Genomic DNA, 22,273 nt, shown 5'->3' with positions numbered 1-22,273 from the left:
ACTGCAATTTTACTAGTATCAGTCATGGCTCATGAACAACTAGAACTATAAGGATGTACTAGTACTTTAATAAGGTTATTTCTTTGCTCCATACTTCTCCATGACCACTAACATCTAGAATCACTCCCTACCTACACATTTACTAAGACAAAGCAAGCTCCCTGTTGCCATTACATTCCCAACCCTACATTCCTCCTACATTTTTCTTCTCATTCTGTATTACTCAGCTAGATTTGGCAACATTTTTCCTTCACAGAAATCAAAAGTGGGTGTTCTGACACAAGAACATAAAACAAGAATAATCCAAATTATGTCCACAGAGCTTTTCTAAATACTATAAATGAAAGCAGCATTTGACCCGATGCTAATATATAAAGTGATTCTGAAACAGTGATGGCATGTGGAAAAAAAATTAGAAAGCCAAGAGTAATTTCCAAATAATAGTTTTCACCTTCTTTGGTCTTATATAGATTTTGATATTGTTGCTGCTGTTAAAGAATCTTGCAGCTGTTTTGGCCAGTCTGTTAGAAAGGGTAATGCTGTATTATTTCAGTATCATCAATTAAATACCAAAATGTATGTAAGTGGCAATGACAGACATTTTACCATCCTTTCAAGTCCTTTGCAAGCAATTTCCTTTCAGCACTGCAGAGTATGGAGATTACAGGCTGTCAGCATCATTCTATAGACTTTCACACTATATAACATTCTCCAAAGAGATAGAGACATCTTCACTAACAAGAATTTATTAGTATTTTTGGAAGAGACATGCAGTAAATCTTTACAGCACAAAACTAAACATGGCTCCCTCTTGAGTCTGAAGCGTGCATATTAAATAAATGCACGTTTTAACAAGCTTCTTGTTCAAAAGGAACAGGAAAAAAAGAACATCCTCCTCCCCCAGCAAAAACAAAACCTCTGAACTCACAAATAAAGAAAATGGTAGAAAACTACATTTTGGGCAAACCAAGTCAGGTCCAACCAATTTTAATAGGCACCTACTGTGGCTTCTGGAATCACTGTTGCATGCATATCTCTAGTCATATTGGATTTCTCTTTCAGCTTTGACTGGAGCAATGTGTGTTCCATCACGCCAATCTGTATGTCCATCTGAACGGTTTCTTGCCTCAATTTTGTTAAGGCCTGTTTAATCTTCACTAGAGGAGCTGTCCAAAAAAAGACAAACAGTACAACTCTGTCAGCCACCTAACACAAAAGCATTGTTTGCTGTAATTCACCCCTTAAAATTGAAGAGTTGAATGAACAAAAGGGTGTTCTACTCTGAAGACATGACTGTACTGATAGATCATTTTTAATATGCAAAACACTTAAAAGACAGAAATAGGCAGTGACAATTTTGCTGTCTTTATGACATCTAAGAGCTTCATAAAAATGTGCATCAACATTAAGACAGGTCTTTCAATGAAGTGTTTTGCTCAGCTGAAAGCCTTATCCCCATATCTGACTTGAGGTTTGGTAGAGAACTGAAGACACCTTCAGCAGGCTGTGAAAATCTTACCTGTGAAAAGCTACTAAAACGTTTTGTGTCCTACATTTTGTTTCCTTCCCACCAATATGATGCTACTGAATAATTTTTCTCCTTGTAATTGCTCTTATTCTTACTTTAATGAAGTGCATATCATTAAACTGTCCCCAAGAGAAAGGGTACGTTGTCTGAAGCATAAAGGTACTTACCACCATCAGTCATACTGCTTCCTTTCTCTTCTGTTTCCTGCTTTACTTTCTCTAATGCTTCTGTAACCTTAAAATAGATTTTTTTCTTAATTAAGCCACATGAATATCAAATTTTAAAATGTCTCTGCTGAAAAACTGCTTTTATTAAAAAAATTAACGAATCCATCTTGGTTATTATATAAAGAGGAACAATTTTTCAAACATTCAGAAATTTTTAATTTAACTAAATAATATTGTAAACAATTACAGAAACAGGTAACAATTTGACCAAACACCATGGTGGTACTGAAAATTTGTGCATCCCCAATTAAAACAACAATACAAGTGTTTCAGAGTGATGCTGGATGGAAGAACAAAGGAACCAATATCCCAACACATCAAGATTCATTATATAATCATGCCTGCTGCCCTTCTGGAAGCATCAGGATTTCAGCATGTTACACTGGAAACCTGAGAAACAGCACTGCAGCAAAAGAAGGTGCAGCAGTTTGGCCTGCTGGCACTGGTCCAGGTATGTAAAATCCATGTATGAAGAACAAAAGTGCATTTCAGCACTGTCTAGCAACCAGTTTGCCTTTGCAGACAATGAAAAAAAGAGAATATCTATCATTCTAAAGTATAGCCAAGGTAATAATTCAGTATTCTTGTCTATAATGTGAAAATAGCCCTCCATTAAGGCTTCAATGGGCCTTTTCAGCAACAAAAAGGAATCACTGCTGCATTGTTCCTGCATACCTGCAGTGTAAAGGTATTCCAGGTGTGCTGAGGTCTGACTGGATGCCTGAAAACAGATCAGTACTAACATCCAATTGTCTGGTTTACCTCAGACATGCACCACTGCACCTACGTAGTTTGAATGATGCCAGCTAGTAACATATTCACCATTACTTATCAGTCTATCAGCTCCCAAAGCACACACTGTCAATCTCAAGTCATCACAAAATACTTTTTCAAACTTACTTCCTTGAGAGTGAAATAGAAAACAGCTCTAGTTCTGCAGAATTCATACACTCAAATCTTAGCTAGAAAACTCACATTAAACTGCTGTATTACCTACTGCAGCTGCACTTGGTGATCACTGTAGGTCCCTTCCAACTCAACTATTCTATTCTGTTCTGAAACATCTCTAACTTGTTGTACAATTTCTAACACATTCTTACAGTATGACCTATTTTACGCAACTTTTCCTGAGACTTTATTGTCTAATAAATAAAGTTGGTTTCTAAAACCCAGGCAGAGCCATTAAAAAAAATTCTGAATTGGCTAAAGAGTTGAAGCATTTCGAAGTCAAGCTGTAAGTCCAAATGAAATGCCATGAAACACTCAAAATGGGGAGACAGTTAGGAGACAGGAGATGTTTATTTAAGTTAGTCAGAGCACCAATATAAAGGAAAAAGAAAATCCAAAAGAGAAAATCAGATTTAGGCAATAAGATAATTTGATGTATGGAAAAAATACTATTTAGCCAACTTTTGCTTTTAAGTGCTCAAATATTGCTTTTAAGTACCTGGAAGATAAAAAATTCAAATTGTTAGTTTTATCTAGAATAAGAGTTAAGCATTTCTTCCTCCAAAGAATTTATGGGCATGATTATTAATCCCCCATAATTCTAGGACACAGGTAATAAAATACAGAACATTCACCTTCTTGTACAAACTGAGCTTACATTTCATGAGTTAAAAATCAATGGCAGCCTGGATTTAAAATTCAGGGACTGGACTAGATCACCTCCCCCAAACAAAAAATAATCTTTATCTTGAGAACAAATCAAAAAGTACTGGTTTCATTAAACTGCAACCACTAAATGCCAACTCTCTGAAGAGTGTTTTAAAATAAGATGTGTTTTACCTCAGAAAGCATTCTAATCCTTTCAGTTACTCCTCCACTTCCCTCCTGGTACTTCTCTTTAGCCTGGAAAGAAACATGTCTGCTGTAATGACAGAGTTGAAGAAATGTATGCAGATAGCTCAGAGAAAATTTCAAGACTTGCTCTTGTTTCTTTCAATTCCAGAAAGTCTCCCACAAAGCCCCAGTGAGGTTTACAAATGAGGACAGGCTTGAAACATCAGCCCCTGCAATAACTGTCATTCAAAAATGTAAAGCAGGAAATAGTCCAAATACACACTTGATAAGAACTATGCGTTCTAATCATTTACATGAGGAAATAAACATGAAGAAAATCTGCCATAATGAAGAAAGGATTGAATGCTGAAATCCAGAACAATACTTCATCAACAGTAAATTATTATCTCGAAGATACCTTAACAACAAGGCAAACAGAAGCTGCAGAGGTCAAATTTTGTTAGCATTATTGTCAGCACGGCCACAACCAGGAGGGCTTGCCAAAAGGCAGACTGTAACACCTCCTAAGTAAGGGATCAAAAAGCTTCTCAGACAGCACTCTCTCTATTGGCATAAAAACTAAATGAAGCAAAGAAGTAATCAGAGTGCTTTGTGCGCACGTTAGCACCAGTACTCAATCTAAGGGATGAATATTGGACTGAGACTGTAGTTTTTCCACTCCTGACAGATGTGTGAACTTCACAGGGAAAGCAGAACTAGTAATTTACTAGCTGCTCAAGACTGGCAATAGCTATACAGAATACTCAGGCAAAACCATCTATTTTCCCCTGCAGAACAGTTGAATAAAAATTGCTAGTTTAACTTAGGAAGAGTATAATTTGACAGCCAATCAACATTTCCCCTGCTTCATTTCCAACAGCAGAATTCATAGATAGCTCACTCCATGTTGTCTTTGCCTTTACCCTCATTTAACAGCAAGTTAATACTGGAGAAGGCAACAACAAAAGATCAGCAATACCTCACTCAGCAAGGCTTGTGCTGAACGGTATTCTTGAACCAAGTGCTCCAGCTGATTGTTGATGTACTTCTCCCTGCTATTGATCTTTTCCAGTGTTCTGCTGATTTCATTATGGAGTTTGTCAAGGTAACCCTAGAAAATCACATTCTGTGGGTTGAGAGTATACAGACAGTATGCAGAGAGTATCAAAATGGTGTTGTAGTTAAGAAAGGCTATGGAAGCCTACAGAGAGAGAGAGAAATACTACAGAAATACTGTGTTTAGGCAACAAAAATTATTCCCAATGTGTTCTGGTTTGCCCACCTCCAAAACATGTATTTCAGTCTTTATTGCTCCCCCCTCCTCAATTAATTACAAATGTCAATATCAGGAAATTATTCTAGCAACAGTATTTGAGAGTATTTGGGGTTTTTTAATAGCACCTTCAGATTGTATTATTCTGTTTTGTCCTCTGTAGTCAGGATGTACTTGTGGTAATGCATTCATTATTGGACCCTGATAGCCCTGTTAATCCTCACACATATAACTCTTTCCCACAAGGTATTTTGCCACTAACACTGTCCTTAATGATCGTTGTCATATCTTTCCCTTTTTAATTTTACAGCACTAGCACAAATAAAATGAAGATAAAAAGATCAATTTAGTTCTTAATGCATACCAAACAAAAGAGAAAATATAAATGCTGACAGATTAGTAAAATATTCTGTACATACAAGACATACCCTAGTTTCTTTCAAAGAAGAATCAATTCCATCCTTATGCTGATGCATTTGATCTACATGAATCCTCCAATCCTAAGAAAGACATCACAAATTAGAACACAGGTTAGTACAACTTTTAGCCTTCTCTGGTTACTAAACAACAGCGGGTATGCAAAGCAGGGTCAGTTCTCTTTTATACTATTGCCATGTATCATCCTGCCACTGCCATGTTCATAGCCAGGGGCACTGGCTCGATGTGACACAATTTATAAATCTCCTAAATGTCACATGTGACACTCAGATCCATAAACAAACACTGACATCCTCACTGATACCATACTAGCTATGCTTTTTAGAGTCTGATCCTCATGGAACTATTTCTGCTAGAAACCACTCTGGGCACAAATACTAAAAATATTGATTGTAGCTGCACTAGTTCAGCTTATTCTTAGACAAAATGGGTGCTTTTAATGTCCAACACCTACCATTCTGGACTATCTGTTCTTTCCTTTCTATTTTAGTCCTTACTGTTACTAGGAGAAGAACAGAGAGAAATGAAAGAGGCAGAAATACCATAACTTGGTTTTGATAACGGGATACAGTTAAAAGGGGGAAAATTATTTCCAGCTTCAAGATCATAGGAAACATATATGGACTCAGGTGGGGGCTGAGAAAAAGTGTTGTGAATTGGCACTACACACCAGGTAATGAGCCACTAGAGAAAATGTACTTATGTTGTGTTTCAGGTTTGCAGGAGATTCATGATCAGTTGTTAGTCTGGTGAAAATTGCTCACACTTTGCCAAACTTTGGAGTTTAAATAAAAACAACAGGCACCAAACCCACCCCCAGTCCTCTGTCCAGGACTTCACAGTAAGTTCTAGTGCCATTGGGTAAGCCATTAATACTCTCCTGCTACTGTGTTTACGTGCACAGCTTAGGAAACAGAATATGATGTTTTCTGGCAGAATGGAAAAAGACTAAACACTTTTCTCCAATTATTTCTGAAAGAAGCTAGAAGAAGAATAATCCTCTTTTCATGTTCATTTTGACATATTCCTTAAGGCCAAGAGATGGTGCATTAAGCTGGAAGCTAGTAAACCTCAGATCCTACAGTGGCTTAAATTTTTCATGTATGCCTTTATTAAGTTTTAATTCCTCACTGTGAGGCTCAAGCATCATGTTCTCTGCAACAGATGGGCTTGCTGAGGATCACAGCAGAGTGGTTCGAGCCAGGCAATTCTTCACACAGAAAAATGCAGTATGGTGTAAGACAGGCAAGCAGCTCAGCAGACAGTTGAAGGTTTCCCATTTTTGGCAAGATAATTATCTTTCATTGTATAATACATTGTATATGTATTGCATTGCTATATCAGTGCTGCAGATTGCTCCAACACCCCAGCTCCCTGGGTCACTGCAAATACACAATTTCAATACTGCACTGATTTGTGTGTGCTTCACAAGCTCCTAGAAAGAATGCTTATGGCAATGCCAAGAGCAGGCCCTAGGTTTGGACTTGCCAAAGATGGATGCCTACTTCTAAGCTGCTCATTCTAGACTCCTTGAAATGACTGTGGAGAGAAATACACAGTTCTAAGACAGGATGAATTTCACCCTAAGGCAGTTACCAGGATATGGTGAGCAAAAACAGTTGAAAAAGAGCTCAATTCTTTTTCTAAACTTAAGAATGACTCTACTGGGATACAGACCTACTTGACTGTCATATAAAGCTCAGCAAGAGGAATTCCATACAACCAGCCTTTCACGTGGTTGAAAAACGGAAGAGTTGAAAGGTAAGATCATCAGTTGCCTTCCAAGAAGATGTTTTCATAGGTGTTAAACTGAAGATATAATTTTTTAGAAGTGTGCATACATTGGAAATGTCAGAGGACTGAAAAAAAATACCCACTGAATAAATACATAGAAATAAGGTGTCTTATAAGCAGCAGAAAAAAATATAACATTGAAAAAACACCTTACTGAAAATTATTGCTTCTCGGGTCAAGGTAACTGACAAAGATTCACACAAGGTAGCCCTGGAAAGCCCATTACTCACAGGTCTTTTCATGACGAAACACAACAACTGCAAACAGAAGGTAAACAGCATCGACAGAAATCACATTTTAATCACCACATGTACACAGCAAATCCATTCTTCCATACCTTATTGTCAGTCCTGACTGTGACTTTCAGCTGTGGAAGCACACGTTCCACTTCCAGATTCCACTCTGCTGCATCTGTTGTGGACTGTAAAATCTCTTCTTGCTTTGCAGTGTCATTCACATTCTGTGTAAAAATCACAAAGTTTAGACACAAAGTATCATTGTTATGCACAGTAAGAACTGTTACAAATCATTACAATGGCTTGCACTGTTAATATTAGAAAAATATATTCAGAATGATCTAGATTACTGATGAAACAGATTTCTTTCATTCATAAAGATTAGGAATAAAATAAAATAAATCTATCTTCTCATCATACTTAAAACTGAAGACAATTAAATATATATATTAAGAAATTATAATACATTTCAGAAATGGTGTATGTATGTGGGATTAAAATATATTCATGAAATTAATACCATGTTTTTCTAGAAGTCTGCAAAAAATTTCTTGCAAATGTTCCCAGTAGTCCTTCAGTGATGTCAGTTTACAACCTGGCTGCACATTGTTCTTTCAAAACGATATTAATATATAATATCTGATTCATTTCAGATGGGATGTTTTTTCAAGAAATGACTATACAAGGATTTTTAGACTTAAATCCAACAGACACAAATTGCTGCTACAGATGTAAAAATCTCTCAAGAGGGAACTGATGAATTACAACTTACTGATCTGGACGTTTGTGCCTTTAAAACATTCAGGTCAATATAATTTTCTTCATTATCTGACTCTTCTTCCTTAAGAAAAGTTTCAAAGTAAGACTTCAGTAAGTATTGCACAATCTTTCACCATAATTTTATTTTGCAGGAGCACAAACCAAAGAGTATTAAGTTCTATATTTCTGAACAAGACATGGAGAATTTATGCTATAGACCTTATGAAGAGATATAATACCTGTGAGAAGCTGAAAGATCAAAGCTACTCCACATTTCCTTCAGAGCACCACAATATTACAAAAATTGACCAATCAACCAGCAAAGCCTAAACCTAAAGCCTCTGACAATGGCCCATAATCAATAGCAGTATGGTAATTTTATTTTTTAATGTATTTCTTAAAGCTCTACCCTAAAAATAAAACTCCATCAAAACAAAAACTACAACCATACCTCAAGAGTTTTCAAGATGTTGTCTGCACTAGATATTTGGAGTTACAGAATGATGACACATCTTCAGTGTGCAGAATAACACAACTGAGATTGCGGCAATGGATTTTTTCTTGCCCATGAGACCATATGTTCTGCTCACATACTCTATAAATTTGTTACAGTCTCAAAATGCCCTTCTCCCATGATATGATCAGCTGAGAGCCCATCACCCATAAGTAAAGATGCTTTTTCTGTGCATTAACCTTCATTCATCTATACTGTATTTCATCTGCCATTTTATCATCCATACACTTTAACCTTATACACCTTTTCCCTCTCTTGACTGTCTTTTCCACTAAAGTGAAATTTTATCATCCACCTCCTTTCTATACAAATCACAAAAGCTGCAGTAACACAGGTCTTAGGGTAAAATCCTTCAAGACTCAGTGAAAACTTTGGAGTTTATTCCTCTTTCCTCTACTTTACCCAGCTTTTAACTACCAGGGACCACTATTTTCTTCTGGCGTGTTTGACCCCAAGTCCCCTAAATACTTGCAAGAAATTAAGACTAGATTGGGACTATCTTTTGCTAAATGGACAATACATATTTGTGGAGCATTTAAAAGCACATAACACCAGAACAAGAAGACTGGTTATCAGAACTGAGAAACCAAACTGTGCAGATTTCCTTGCACACCCAGCCTCACTAATACAGGCTATCCCATTGCCCAAGATTTACAGAACTAGCCTTGTCTCTGTCAGCCTCATCATTTTTATTCAGAAGAATCAAAACCAAAGATCAATCAGAGAACCTCATCATTAGCATTTAATTGCTGGAAATACTGCTAAATTCCATTATGGATACAGCTAGTATCAATATACTGGCATCAACAATGCCAGCATATTGATATTAGTCCAACAATGGACTGGGCAAAAAAAGTTTACATTAGAATGTTATTAATCCCTGTAGAAGCACTAGGGGCTCTAAAAAGTAAGTAACCTTTTCGTATAAAATGCCTGGTAATGCAATACCTCGTAAAGGAATAATACCTCACTGGTTTTATTAACACACATACATTCCAAAGAGCCAAGAGAACACATTAGTTGTGAAAATCATGGCCTAGGACAATACCTGAGAGGAAACCCAAAGGCTCTCTGAAGGATTCTGACTGTGTTTTAGTTAACTGTTTCATCCCCATTTCCCAATTTAAGTATCTTAGACCTCAACAAGATACAGAAAAGAGCAGATGGCTGTTTTCCTATTTTAACCATTTAGTTTAACATCCTAAGTAGATTTATCGGTAGAAAAGAAACAATTCTAAATCTTTGTGTTTTTAATGCATAGTTAGATTCCACTGCACTTAAGAATATAAGGTCTGTCTTGAAGAGTTAATCTTATCTGAAAAGCAATAAAAAACCTCTAAAGAGAATCTGACAATGCAGGAATAAAGAGCTGCAGGAAAAAACCAACTTGAACAGCTAATTGAAAAGACTTCTCAAAGAAAGCCAAACAAAATGAACAGTGAATGAAAAATTCCTCAAGTTGACCAATACTAATATAATCAAAACAAATCAAAAAAACCTACTGCAACATCCTCTTCCAATTTACTAAGTGTTAATTCTGCATCATCTTCTGTTATTTCTTCTTCTTCTGGCTCTTCTGTTGGATATGCTGGCCTGAAATTAATTCAAAGAACAGCAGAGCTTTTAAACACAATAAACTAAATACCTCTGCAAACAAAATATTTCATGAGGAAAATGGATGATGTGGAACATACTTAGGCAGTGATTAGTGCTTCACAACTTAAATAAATATACACTCAGCCTTCAAAGTCTTGTTCATCTTGGACTGTCTTAAGAGTAAAGGCAGTACACTACAAAGTCATCTAGGAAGTAAATTTTGGAGTTTGTCTCTATTGGTCTAAGCTCTTGAAATTCCAGTGCAAGTCAGCACAGGCTTATTTTCAGCTGAGAGTCAAATTTGTGTACTAAAGAGAAGTAACAGTAAAAAATTTCCAAGGCAGAAATTACTTTGCTATATCCATTTCAAAATCCTCGTTTTGCCATCAAAGGAAAAAAATGAAATAAAGAACACTTTTGAAGACATTTTCATATACTTGAGATTATCTGTCATCTAATTTGTCCTAAGAGTTCCTTCAGATTAAATAAAATTAGTCTACTTGTAACATGATCATATGGTGTATAACTCCAGGAATTTATTATTGATTGATAGACACTAAAACGACTAAATGTTTCAACTCAATTATCAGATTAACAAAGAGTTATGTATAGGGAAATAACAAAAAAAAGTCATCAGTTAAATCTTAATTAGCTAAATCTATAATGTGCAAACCCAGCCTTGCTGGTAACAGGCCAGTTGTGTGAAATTGCATTAGGAATTAATTGGTCATCCTGCTTCAAGCCTAGTTGAATTTTCCACCTCATGAAACGTCAAGTAAAACGTTTTTAGTCATTTTTTATGTCATTTAGTCTTTTATTTTACCACTACAACTTACATCTGTTTGCTGTAAAACAATGCATAAGGAAGGATGCTTAGAAGTATACTATACCTTTTCCAGCTAAACCCAGTGTGTTTCAAGGCTTCTTCAGCCAAACAATCAAGAACATAGCACACTTGCTCTCCACAGCCTGTTTTTAATTTTGAGGGAGGAAAATCTACAGGCCTTCCCTAAAATAAAGAGACAGGCTATTTACTAATGGCCCAACAACCCAAATTTCCTTGTAAGGAGATAAACTTGTACACTAAAACCAAAAAATCCCTTGTGTATGAAGATTTTATTAATGACAATTTACATTCTTCTCCTATGCAGCTCCAGTGAGGCAACAGAAAGAAAAGCAGACAAAGCCAAGAAACAAATGCAGTGTAGAAATCTTTAAGCACATGGAAAGAGGATATTCCCAGGGAGCAGAAGAGGCAGAAGCCACAAGGGATCTGGATGGTCAAACACACAAGTGACAAGGCAAGGTAAGAACTGCTACAGAGAAACTCAGGTTTTGAGACTTAACTACCAACTTTTCAACAGTGCCCTGTTTGCTCCAGTTTTTATTTATATTTTAATTTATTGCTGTCACGCAGAATAAACATAGTAGTTTGTTATGGTTTAATTCCTTTAGAGAACAGTGTCCTTAGCATCATTCTCAGCTGCACCAGAGTCTAATCTTCCATAAGATCATACTTCTTGTCAGTTGATACAGTCTCCCGACCTTTGGGTTGTTTTTTCTCTTGTCTTTTTAATTAAAAAAACCCCCAAAACAAACAAACAAAAAACCCCAAAACACCAAACACCAGTACAGTTCCTGGCAGTTTGTACAACCTTTTAATCCTTAACAAACACCCCCTCTAAAAAAAACCCAACAAAAACACAACAACAACAACAACAACAAAAAAAAACACATTACCCACCAAAAAACCCAAAAACAACAACAAAAAAAACCAAACCCAAACCAAACAAACCAAAAAACAAACAAACAAAAAACCCAAAGTCCCCAACATAAACACTATTTTAAACCACTTCCTACACTACAAATTAAGTCATAGACCTTGGCAGGAGCAGGATCACAAACTGTGTAAACCTTACAGATAAAATCTCTGAAAATTATGCTACTATAAATGAGGAACAGATGTGGCACCACAAAAGGTAAGCCTGGTTTAAATCCATTTTACAGACTGTAGAACAAAACTAACTGGAATAATTTATAAGACCGCTTTTGTAGTGCTAAATAAACCTAGCAAGTCGGTACAGCCTATGTAAACTTCCAATTAATTAAGTAACATAGTACAAACCTACAGCTAGGAAAAATCTGTCCAGTCCTTGGGACTGGACCCAGCAGGAGAGCAGCGTGTGCCTGCTGTTATTTCTGAAGGGAATGCAGGTGTTTGGAACACACTCGGGAAGTGTGACACTCACGAAAGAGCGCAGCTCTGAGAGCACATTTGAGATCACTGCGTTGGGGTCATCGTACTCCTGCGGCTGCTCGAAGGGATGCCCCGCCTTGCTGATCAGCCAAGCAGCCAGCGTGCAGAACATGAAGAACTGCTCCCCGGGATTGGTGGGCAGCGCAAAGTAGTGCCTGTTTCAAAAGGGGACAAATGGTGACATATCGTGAGCTTCCGGAGCTCTTACAACATTATAGGTAAGCGCAGGCTACGGAGCAGTTTCTTCACCTAGTTTTCTTAATGAGCAAGCCATCTGAACTAAATCCAGGATGCCTAGTTTCACAGGTAACCACAGCAGACCAAGTTTTCTACACCCAGCTTGCTTATTTCCAGCTTTAAGTAAGTTATTAGTCAACACCAGACTTGGCCGCCAAGTTCCTCATGATTTATTAAAGAAAATATGGATTTTGATCTAATACTGATATCCAACTCTGATGGACAAAGAGTCTCTAACAGTTTGAAGTTAGAAAGTGTATGTTTATTACGAGGCCAGGCAGCGTGCGGGATAGCTCCCAAATACACACCACAATTTACAGATGCTCACAGGATCTTTTTATGTACAGGAGTATTGAATACCCAAAACACAAATGCATATTCATAACTCTGCTCCATCCCATTCCCCACTTTGTATGGTAATTAGCCAAAAAGCAATTAAGCATGCGTAGTTTGTTCTTTGAAATGGGTTGGTGGTCCTTTTTATGGGTGGGGTCTCAAAATGATGAAGATGGGTCTTCCTCACTTTGACTTTTTAACCTTTTAGTGTTGGTGACACCTGGATCTTATTTTCTTAAGACTATCTGATTTATGATCACATTGTATTCTTGGAGTCTGTTGATTAAGTTGACAAGCCTCCTGATTTATCATTTCCTTAAATCCGGCTTCTATTAACAAAGGGAAGTTTACCTCAACAATATCTAGTTAGCAAAGGGAAGTCTACCTCAGCAATATCTAGTTTAACTAAAGTCCTTAATTCTTCAAAATTAATGTCTCACCCAAATCACCTCTCCTTCACACTTTCCTCAAGAGATGCAAGAGGATGGTATTCCTACATCTGCAAATTCAGCTCAGATCATGAGCATGCTTTGAAGTGATCCTTCTACCTGTCCTTACCTACTGTGCTTTGGGTTGCTTTGGAGAGCAATGAAAACCGGATCTGATTTGGATCACACCAAATTCAAATATGTGAACCTAACATATTTTAGTCCATAAAAGCAGACCACAGTTATTCCCCCCAAAGTATAAATTACGTGCCCACTGGATGCTGGGAACTTCTGGAAATGCTTCCCTTTACCGACACAGCTACTCGCTAAAGTACATAAAGGTTTACTGCCCTGCTCCAAACACTCCAATGGTTCAACAGCAGGCAAGAACCAACTTACAGCCACTGTGCACATACTTGAGCCTCTTTCCCAAGAGGGGAATAGCCTCGACTCCTTTGCTACACTGTTGCTTATAACTTAATTCTCTGACCCTTAATTCTGCACCCTGCTGTGGAGCCTGGCTGAAACTGACAGATGGGTTTAAAAGTTATTTAAGCAGATAGGTGTTAGGAGCACATTGGTCCTGTTTCCCAGGCTTCCTGTCTCCCACCGTAATATTAGAAAGACATAAAAAAACATTATATACTAAACAAAAATGTACTGGATACAAAGCCCCAGCCTTACCAACAACGGGTCAAGACCTTCTTTGTAAAGCCTTGAAGAGTCAAAAAATACAGACACCCCACGAATAGCTATTCTGAACTCAAGACATTTAGAGTTACGTAGAATAACTTGGAATTTAGGCAGAGCTGTTTTCTTCGGAATAGGCAGAACTTTGGCAGGATTGTTTTTTGCAGAGGTACAGCGGCATGCAGATACCCAGTACCTGCCGGCGGCGGGGAAGGTCAAGGGACTATTAACTTATCGCATCTCCGCCTTTCGCGGGGCCGCGCGTTTTGAAAGCTCCCAGCTCACACAGGAAGCTTTGCAAGTGGCTGGTTTTCCCTTGAGCCAGGCAATGCTGCCATGCTGGTCCTGCCTTCCTCCGCTCGGCTCAGAGCGCCCGGAGGGATCCCCTCCCTCCCGCCGCCCGCGGCCACGCCAGCGAGGAGGAGGCGCGGGCCAGGAGCACCTGGAGAGAGGCCGCATGTTGTGGCGCCGCAGCGCCTCCTCCTCGTAGTTCAGCAGCTTCAGCTGGTCCAGCAGGTCCTCCATGAGCACGAACATGTGGAAAGCCGCGCCGGGGCCGCGCTCGGCCGGCACCTCATCGCCCCGCTCCCCGCGCCGGCCGGGAGCGCCCTCTTCCGCCATCTTCCCTGGTTACCACAGCGACGGAGGCGGGGCCGCGCCGCCTCACGGCGCCCGGGGCGGCGCCGGCCCACAGCCAACCCGCGCCGGTCGGGGGCTTAACGGGGCCTCCCCAACTTTTAAACTTTTCTCCCTTCCCGCGGATAAACTTCGGGACGCCTCGCTCCATGTGGGTCTGGGGCGGGCAGCGGCTGAGGAGCGGAGAAGTGAGTCTCGACAGGCGAGAGCTGTGGCATTAGGCGCGGGTGCCGGGTAGGGAAGCGCCGTCTCCCGGGTATGTGCTTGGCGCTGCTGAGGCGCCTCCGGTGCTGTGTCCAGCTCACTGCCAGACAGGCTTTGGGGTGCTGGAGCTGAGGAAAGACCTTACCCCATTCTTTATAACTCCCTGAAAGGAAGTTGTGGCCGGGTGGAGGTCGGTCTGTTCTCCCAGTTAACTAGTATTAGGATAAGAGGACATCGCCTCGAGCTGCGCCAGGGAACGTTTTCATTGGATTTTGGGAGGAATTTCCTCACTGGAGGGATTTTCAAGCACTGCAGTGAGCAAGTTCACCAGTCATAGGTTGGGCTCCGTGGTCTCAGATGTCTTTTCCAACCTAAATGATTCCGTGAATGCAAGACACGCCTCACCTGTGTAGTCCTAGCACCAGCCAAGGTCTTTGAGGAGAGATACCCTTTCCTGCTACTTTTTCCTTCGTCTTGTTTGGGTTTTTTTTTTTTTTTTTTGTAAGCCCTCTTCCCGAAAATATTTGAGTCATTCTCTTCTGCTGGAAACCAAATGGCACACGCCAAGTCTTGAACTGTCCGGAGAGAGTAAGTCACTATTAAAATACTCTTAGAAAATAATTACCTGACTCTGCAGGCGGCCCTAGCCACCTACTAGTAGGTACCTACTTTTTGTTCTAGGTAACCAGCTTTTTGAGAAGAGTGTCACGATTACTGTAACCTTATGTTTGTGTTCTCCTGTGCCCGCAGAGGTCTGACCTTGCTCCCGGTGCCAGGTTCCTGTGCTCTGCCCCGCAGGAGAATTGCCGCGTTCCTGAGCGGCTTTGTGGCTGCCGTAAGCATCGTTTGCTCACTCATTTCCTCCGTCACAGCTTGCAGGAGCTTTGGGTTTGCTAGGCAAAATAGATGGTTGACAGAAAAAGTTTTTTAAGCCCGAAGAAGGGAAGGCAAAAGGTGTGAAATTTCGCGTGTGTTGACGTAGATCTCACTGTAGAAACAGCTGCTTCCCTTAATGGGCCAGCAGGAACTTGTATGTTAGTTACTAGAGCCCTGTGCCGTGCAGGTGGGGTGCTCAGAGTGCAGCTGGAGAGAGGCAAAGATCAGTGTTTAAATTGTGGAAACTTTATTCCATTGGGAGCATTTCTCAACAACTGAAGTACGAAGTTAGCGTTTCAGTTGTAAGGGTTTCATAGTGGGAAGGCAGAGAATTATTGCTGTGTTTTACTACAGGGAATCCTCTGAAGGTTTGGTGAGGAAATTCTAGAAAACTGGTATTGTGACAGGTGGAAGATTTTAGCAGTATGTGATTAGCATGTGGTTTTGAGAATTTTGCATGTTTGTTTTTCTTGTTTGTTTGTTGGTAAAAATTAAAATTTTCTGGTATTTCCCAGTCCTCATAAGTGTGTGTATGCTTGAAATGTGTTGTTGTTAAGTTGCAGTGAAAAGAAATTAATCAGAATCCTCTGTACTAAGAATTAAATAAATTTTATTTGAAAGGAGGATATTGCAATATGCATATCTGCTCTCAAAGTGGTCACAAAGGAAAGTATACTGAGCAGCCACCAATCCTGATGGCTGTTTGCTCTGATCAGGTTTCAGCTTGAATGCAGAGCTCAAAGGTAAGGAAGTATTTGGATACAGTTTGGTCACTGATCCAAGAAGAAATGGAAGAAAAAGAAAGCATGTGTTCTTTTCCTGTAGTGGCCAAAGCAAATGCAGCATTCCCCCTACCATTGTTTTAGCTGTTCAGAATGTCTTTGGAGATGCATTTTAGCGCCTTGCCTTGCTCTCAGAAACCCTGGCTGAGCTGCTTTCCAGTTGAGCCTGTAGTGAGTGATCTGAATGAAATAATTCTCCTGAAAACTAGAGCATCAGTAACTAACATTACTACAGTGATCCTAATTCTAGCTGTGCACTGTCTGTATACATAGTTTCATATTGATATTTCACTGCAAAGCCTTAAGGCATGATTTCTTGGTTCTGCCATGTCTGGGAAAAACAGGAAAAGCATGTTTGTTCAGTACTTTGCAGTGTGGCACTTAATTATCAGCATACACACAGTTTATTCCTGTAAGACCCCAGAACTTGCTGAAAAGATTGGCCAGAACTTACACTCCGATTTTTCTGCAGACCAGTGTACGTTTTTCTCTAATGGGCAGATCCAAAAGCTGAGGTTTGTGCTGAACATGAAAATTTTCAGCTAAGTGGTTGTAGCTGTGTATTGTGGAGCAGGGTTGTGGGGCACAGCTGGGAGGTGGGAGGCAGTTGCACCATCTGTGCAGCCCCCAAAGACATCACAGGGGCACCGCTGGAATCGTGTCACTCTCAGAGCATCACTGCCAATAAAAGGCAACTGTAACATGGCAGATCCCTCACTAAGGGGAACACAGCATTGATTGCAGTTTCTGAAATTCAATCATCAAGCACAGTATATTGTGTTGATCAAGTTGGAGGCCATAGGTAAATAAGCAAAAAATCCAATAAAACATGATGTACCCCCCTTGCCAATGCAAGGGTTAAAGAGGGTATATAGTGGCAGCTGTTGCTGACATGGAACAGAGTTTTATATCATAAATGTTTGTTTTACCATTGCATCTAGTTCTGTCTCTAAATCTAGATTTAATGTTTTGGTGCCTCTGTTCTTTTTTTTTTTTTGTTCTGTTTTTTTCTCCTAAAAAATATATCCATCCAATAGACAGATCGGGAGGAAACCAGGAATGGAGTTCTTTATTCTCTTAGAAGTGACAAGGACATTATAAACATGACAGACACTACTGTCATATTCATTTCCATCATGAAGTGTGGGCAGCTGAATGGAAGATGCAGGGTAGGAATGAAATCTCTTCCTGCATTGTTACTGAATTTCACAGCTAGCTTCAGAGTCAAACTAAAAACCGTCTTTCTGCAGTGGGGCAACATGGATATGAGACAGGGCAAAAGGAAATACCTTTCTCTTTGAAAAGCATTTGTTAGGATTGCAAGGCAGCATTATAAGTTACTGCAGTTACTTCCAGGAAGTAGGAATGAGAGGGGCTAGCTCACCCTTCTGTAAGTTGCCTTTACTCTTAACATCTCTTCTATATCAGTTTCACATTTTAAGAGGTGCCTAATAAACTTTACCCCAATAAAAGAATTTTGCCTATTGGACAAAATACATGGAAACCTTAGAGAATATGTGGGTTCTCTGAGGGAAATGAAGGTTTGCCTGCTGCTCTAGCTGTGTATAATCTTGACTCTGTCCATTTCCCATCTTTCTTTTTGCCAGACTTTTATTGGTACTCTTTGAGCCTTTCATTGTACTTTTCTTCACGTACATCCTTGAGTACCAGTCTGAGTGCTGGGTTGGATGGGAATGGAGAGCATCAAACAGTTTGCATTTAAGTCAACAGAGCTCATTTTGCTAGTTAAGGAAAAGCAGGACTATGAAATTTCAACTCTGCTTTGTATTCCTCCTGAATGTCATTGGAAATCCAGTCTGAGTAAAACCAGTGCTTTTCAACCTCTCCTGTTTCTTAGGAAATACTTTTAATAGAAGGAAGAGCAATGCGAGAGCAGTTCCCTTACGAAATGTGCATGGATGCTTCCCTCACCCTGATTACCCCCTAAAGTGTACCCAGACACCCTCAATTCCTAACCCACTGCATAAGCTCCAGAACAGGAGTGCAGTTTTTAATTTACATGGAATAGCTTACAATATGGAAGGTTTCAGGTATTGGCATCATAGTAGCTAACAACTGCATCGTAAGTGTCTGTTTTGTTATCTCTGCCTCTGATTCACAAGAGAAAAAGGTACATTTCATTACACGTGTATTTGTGTTTTCCTGCATTCATCTAACCCCTCAGTAGAATATTTTGTAAACAAACTGCCTGCCTTTTGTTTCTATAATAGCAGTGTGAGGTACAATTTTGGGTTCTTTGTCTCCATTATTTTTCAGCCCCACACCTCTGTTCATTAAACCACCCTCCCACAGAAATCAAGTGTAGTTAAACCATATCAAAATAATCTGTTATCTTCCTCTCCAGCTGACTGTCAGCCACCACTGCTGTCAAATCCCTGCTGTTAAATCAATAGTTGTGCTATGATGTTAATTTGTCTTGTATTAGTATTTTAGATATAAGGTGTTAATTCCACTTACCTGCCTTCTCCTTCTCTTTCCTGTTTTTTTAAAAACTATTCATTGTTAAATGTTCAACATAGACAAGTGAAATACTTAAATTCACCAGATCTGAAAGTTATTTCTAACTACATGCAGTCTTTTTTGTCCTTTTAGTTAAATTATATTGTGTTTTATCCTTTTCCTTCAGATGTGAAGTTATCTGATTAGTTTCATTTTCTGTTTGCTCCCAGCATGTGGAATTTCCTGCTGTTTTACACAGTAACCTAGACTACACTGAATCACTTCTGTTAATGAGCCCCTCAATGGGAGGAAAAATAGTAAAAAAAGGGGGATTTTCATAAATATTGCCAACACAAATTAGATTTTTAGTGTAGTATAGGATTTTTTTTAAATCTTCAGATGCTTCTAGAAGCATATTGTGATATTTGAATACGATGTCAGAGTAATGAAATACATTTTTGTATTTGTTCATGGTCTTATCAAACCTCAGAAAAAAAATCAGAAAATGTCTAAATAACCTTCACAGTATTTTCAAAAAAAAAGTGCAGAGAATTCTTTATTTGTTTCAGACTACCTGTTTAATGTGGAAGGAGGTAGCCCTGTAATTCCTTGTGAACACGGCAGTGACGCTGCAAGCACAGACGGTTTCAGTGTTGTCTGGGCATTACACAGAAATGCAGTGACCTCAGTCCTGGCCTCCTCCAATGGCACATTTCACTTTCACCAGCCTCGAGTCCAGGGTAAGGAAATTGACTTTTCACTGGTGTTGGATCCTCTTACTGCAGGTGTCATGGACAATATCTGTGTAATATTTCAACACCTCTCTACACAAAACTCACTGTGAGAACTTTGCACATCGGTAAGTTGCTGCTCCTTCCCTTTCAGAGGATGAGGACCAGTTAGGACAATGCACAGCCAAAGAGTCAATCAGAAATCTATAAAATACGGAGATAAACCATCTTTGTGTGGTTGGTACAGTTAGGTGAAGAGATACATATTTTATTTTTGTTCGCTGAGGGGGAAAAAAAAAGTTTATTTAAAGAGTAGAAGTTTATTTTTTTCTGTCAGCAGCTTATTGTGGCAAAGGTTACAAAATCAGTGGCTGCCTTTAGTTGCCACCAAGTGCTCTCATAGCTGAGGACACAGCAGGGCTCTCAGAATTCTGTCCTAAATGTTCTGCTGACAGCAAACATAGCTTTAAATGTAGCAGAGAGATGATGGGAAGCCCAAAGCATGTGATAAAAGTTTGGCTGCAGAAGAAAGCTTGTTGAGAACACACAGTTGTTATTTTCAAGGCTTGAATTCTATGCAGCAGGCCTTTTTTAGGCCTGGGGATATATATGTTTAAATGCATGCCTGTGCTTTTATGAGCTGTAGTAAATTCCCAGCTGTGAAATCTTAGTTACAGTTATTTCATTGTCAGTAGCACATACAACAGTAGCACACAGACAGTTAAATACAATCACCTAAAAGATTTGGAATACAGGGCAGCTCTTCTAAACGAAGAAGAGAACTTGAAGCAAGCCAGTAAGACATGAAAAATAGAGGCTACAAAACAGAAAAAGGGGTAGAATAAGTGATAATAACTACAGATGAGCACCTTTGTTGCTTTCAGCACAGCCTGAAAGCAGATAAGTGGCTGGATACAGTAGGGTAAGGGCTAGACCATGTTGGATAGCACTCATGGCACAGCAGCTGCTGAGTCGTCATAAAGGTTTCCTAGGGCTGCTGGAAAGAAGGCTTTTGAGGGGAAAAAAGAGATGAATTTGCAGTCATCTCTCCTGCATAAGGAAGGGCTGCAGCTTAGAGCTGCACTTCTAAAGGAATTAAACATAGGTCTGCATGTGATTACAGGGTCAAGCTAAAGGCAATCACTAGATTGAATGCTCTGTCTTAGCAGTTATTTTTTAGCTGTTTTCCAGACATCCACAGGAAGTTTCCAGAGGAATGTAGAATTTTTTGAATCCTTTGGACAAGACGCAGCAGGGGAAAGATAGCCTGAGACAGAAGAACCATGTGGTTCTTCTGACAGTTTGGTGCTGAGCAGAGGTTTCTTTTAGGTGGGCTTTGATCTCCTGTGGAATCCGTGGTTATCACTCATCTCAGGATTTCTTGTGTCCACCTGGATTGCATGGTTGCACTACAAAGCTGGACAGTGTTTCAGATTGAAGTTGCAAAGATTTTTGCAGCAAGAGTCATGAAATCTATGATCTAGGCTAGGTAACATTTACAGAGGTGCTGTACTGTAAATCAGCAGTGCTGTTAATGGCACTGAGCACCATGCCTGGAGACAGTGCTTGGCACACTGGGCAGCTGATTGCTTTTAAATGGGACTTGAATTAAGAGGTTGTCAAATCCTATCCCATGAGCACACATGGAATTTGCTATCTGCACAATTAAGTAAAATAATCTGCTTTTGACTATTCACACTAATGTCAGTAAAGTATCACTTCAGAGTCTTACAGTATGAGTCAAGTAACTTGAACATTGTTGTGCTTGTCTCAGTTTCTTTTTAATGTTTCTTTCTCCCTAAATCATACCTTTTAGATTATAAAGAAAAAGAAATCAAACAATTGTTTGAACATTTCATATTCACATTCAATTCATATTGAACAATAGTGAATATTTGCAATACAAAGCACTTCTGGTTTGTATTTGTATTTTTAAAGAAAATTCAGGTAACACCTGGATAATTGTGCTAAGAGTGCTTGGTGCATTGGCAACAATGGTACTTTGCTATCTCAAGGTATGTACAATCATTAGAGTATTTATTTGTTAAGGTACTGTTGATACCAAGCCCCTCAAGATTTGAATGAGGGTTTGAGCCAAGCTTTGCAACTTTAAAAAAATTGGTAATCAGTAGCTTTAGCTAGACAGTTATGATTAAACAACTGTACTGTTAGCATTGTTTGCTAGGCTGATCTTCTGTTTTAAGAAAAAGGGGAGACAATTCCAATGTGAACAGGTTGTCTGGACAAGAGCTGTGGAGACCCTCATGCCATTAAAAGAATTTCCAACTGCCCTTCCCTGGAAAAGCGAAGATTAAAGGTACCCCAGGTGTGTAAAAAGAAAAAAGGCTTCTTCCCCATGGATCCTTGCAGACATTGTACAATCTTCTCGCTGGGTTTCTCAAGTCCATCACCCACCCCATGGCATTCCCTTTCCCTATTTCCCCATTGGCTATGGGGCTTGGTGTCCTGTTCTTCTTTTTCCTATGGTC

General features: G+C 39.3%; 3 protein-coding genes and 1 long non-coding RNA gene across 4 annotated transcripts in view; 2 read left to right on the top strand and 2 right to left on the bottom strand.

Moving 5' to 3' along the window:
• LOC136375269 (uncharacterized) overlaps positions 1-12,516 on the top strand; it is a 29,896-nt gene extending 17,380 nt beyond the window's left edge. The window contains exons 5-10 of the long non-coding RNA XR_010746052.1: positions 1,945-2,206; positions 5,964-7,009; positions 7,932-8,083; positions 8,190-8,409; positions 11,299-11,453; positions 12,279-12,516. This is a non-coding gene — a long non-coding RNA (uncharacterized lncRNA). The remainder of the gene's footprint in view (positions 1-1,944; positions 2,207-5,963; positions 7,010-7,931; positions 8,084-8,189; positions 8,410-11,298; positions 11,454-12,278) is intronic.
• MYH15 (myosin heavy chain 15) overlaps positions 1-22,273 on the bottom strand; it is a 468,786-nt gene that overhangs the window by 398,849 nt on the left and 47,664 nt on the right. The gene's annotated exons all lie outside the window — the stretch shown is intronic.
• Positions 731-14,968, bottom strand: IFT57 (intraflagellar transport 57). The gene is made up of 11 exons (XM_066340678.1): positions 14,538-14,968; positions 12,397-12,559; positions 11,038-11,156; positions 10,054-10,144; positions 8,051-8,119; positions 7,380-7,502; positions 5,239-5,310; positions 4,517-4,648; positions 3,544-3,606; positions 1,696-1,762; positions 731-1,166 (listed from the first exon to the last, which is right to left on the bottom strand). The coding sequence occupies exons 1-11, from the start codon at positions 14,714-14,716 to the stop codon at positions 988-990; spliced, it is 1,257 nt and encodes a 418-aa protein (XP_066196775.1). The 5' UTR covers positions 14,717-14,968; the 3' UTR covers positions 731-987.
• HHLA2 (HHLA2 member of B7 family) lies at positions 14,881-22,080 on the top strand. The gene is given in 8 exon segments (XM_066314043.1): positions 14,881-14,919; positions 15,686-15,770; positions 16,528-16,554; positions 17,617-17,703; positions 17,706-17,762; positions 19,623-19,838; positions 19,841-19,912; positions 21,723-22,080. Coding segments are annotated over 8 exon segments (693 nt in total). The 3' UTR covers positions 21,833-22,080.

This window comes from Sylvia atricapilla, chromosome 2 (genome assembly GCF_009819655.1).
Source record: "Sylvia atricapilla isolate bSylAtr1 chromosome 2, bSylAtr1.pri, whole genome shotgun sequence".
NCBI classification, from domain to species: Eukaryota; Metazoa; Chordata; class Aves; order Passeriformes; family Sylviidae; genus Sylvia; species Sylvia atricapilla.
Note: the sequence above shows the minus strand (reverse complement) of the source record. Positions and strands in the feature narration are given on the sequence as shown.

Coding starts and splice junctions, on each gene's coding strand:
- IFT57 (XM_066340678.1), bottom strand. CDS start 14,716: ATGGCGGAAGAGGGCGCTCCCGGCCGGCGCGGGGAGCGGGGCGATGAG. Junction 7,503..8,050: donor AGGCACAAACGTCCAGATCA/GTAAGTTGTAAT, acceptor ATTTTTACACAG/AATGTGAATGACACTGCAAA. Junction 1,763..3,543: donor GGATTAGAATGCTTTCTGAG/GTAAAACACATC, acceptor ATCTATTTTAAG/GTTACAGAAGCATTAGAGAA.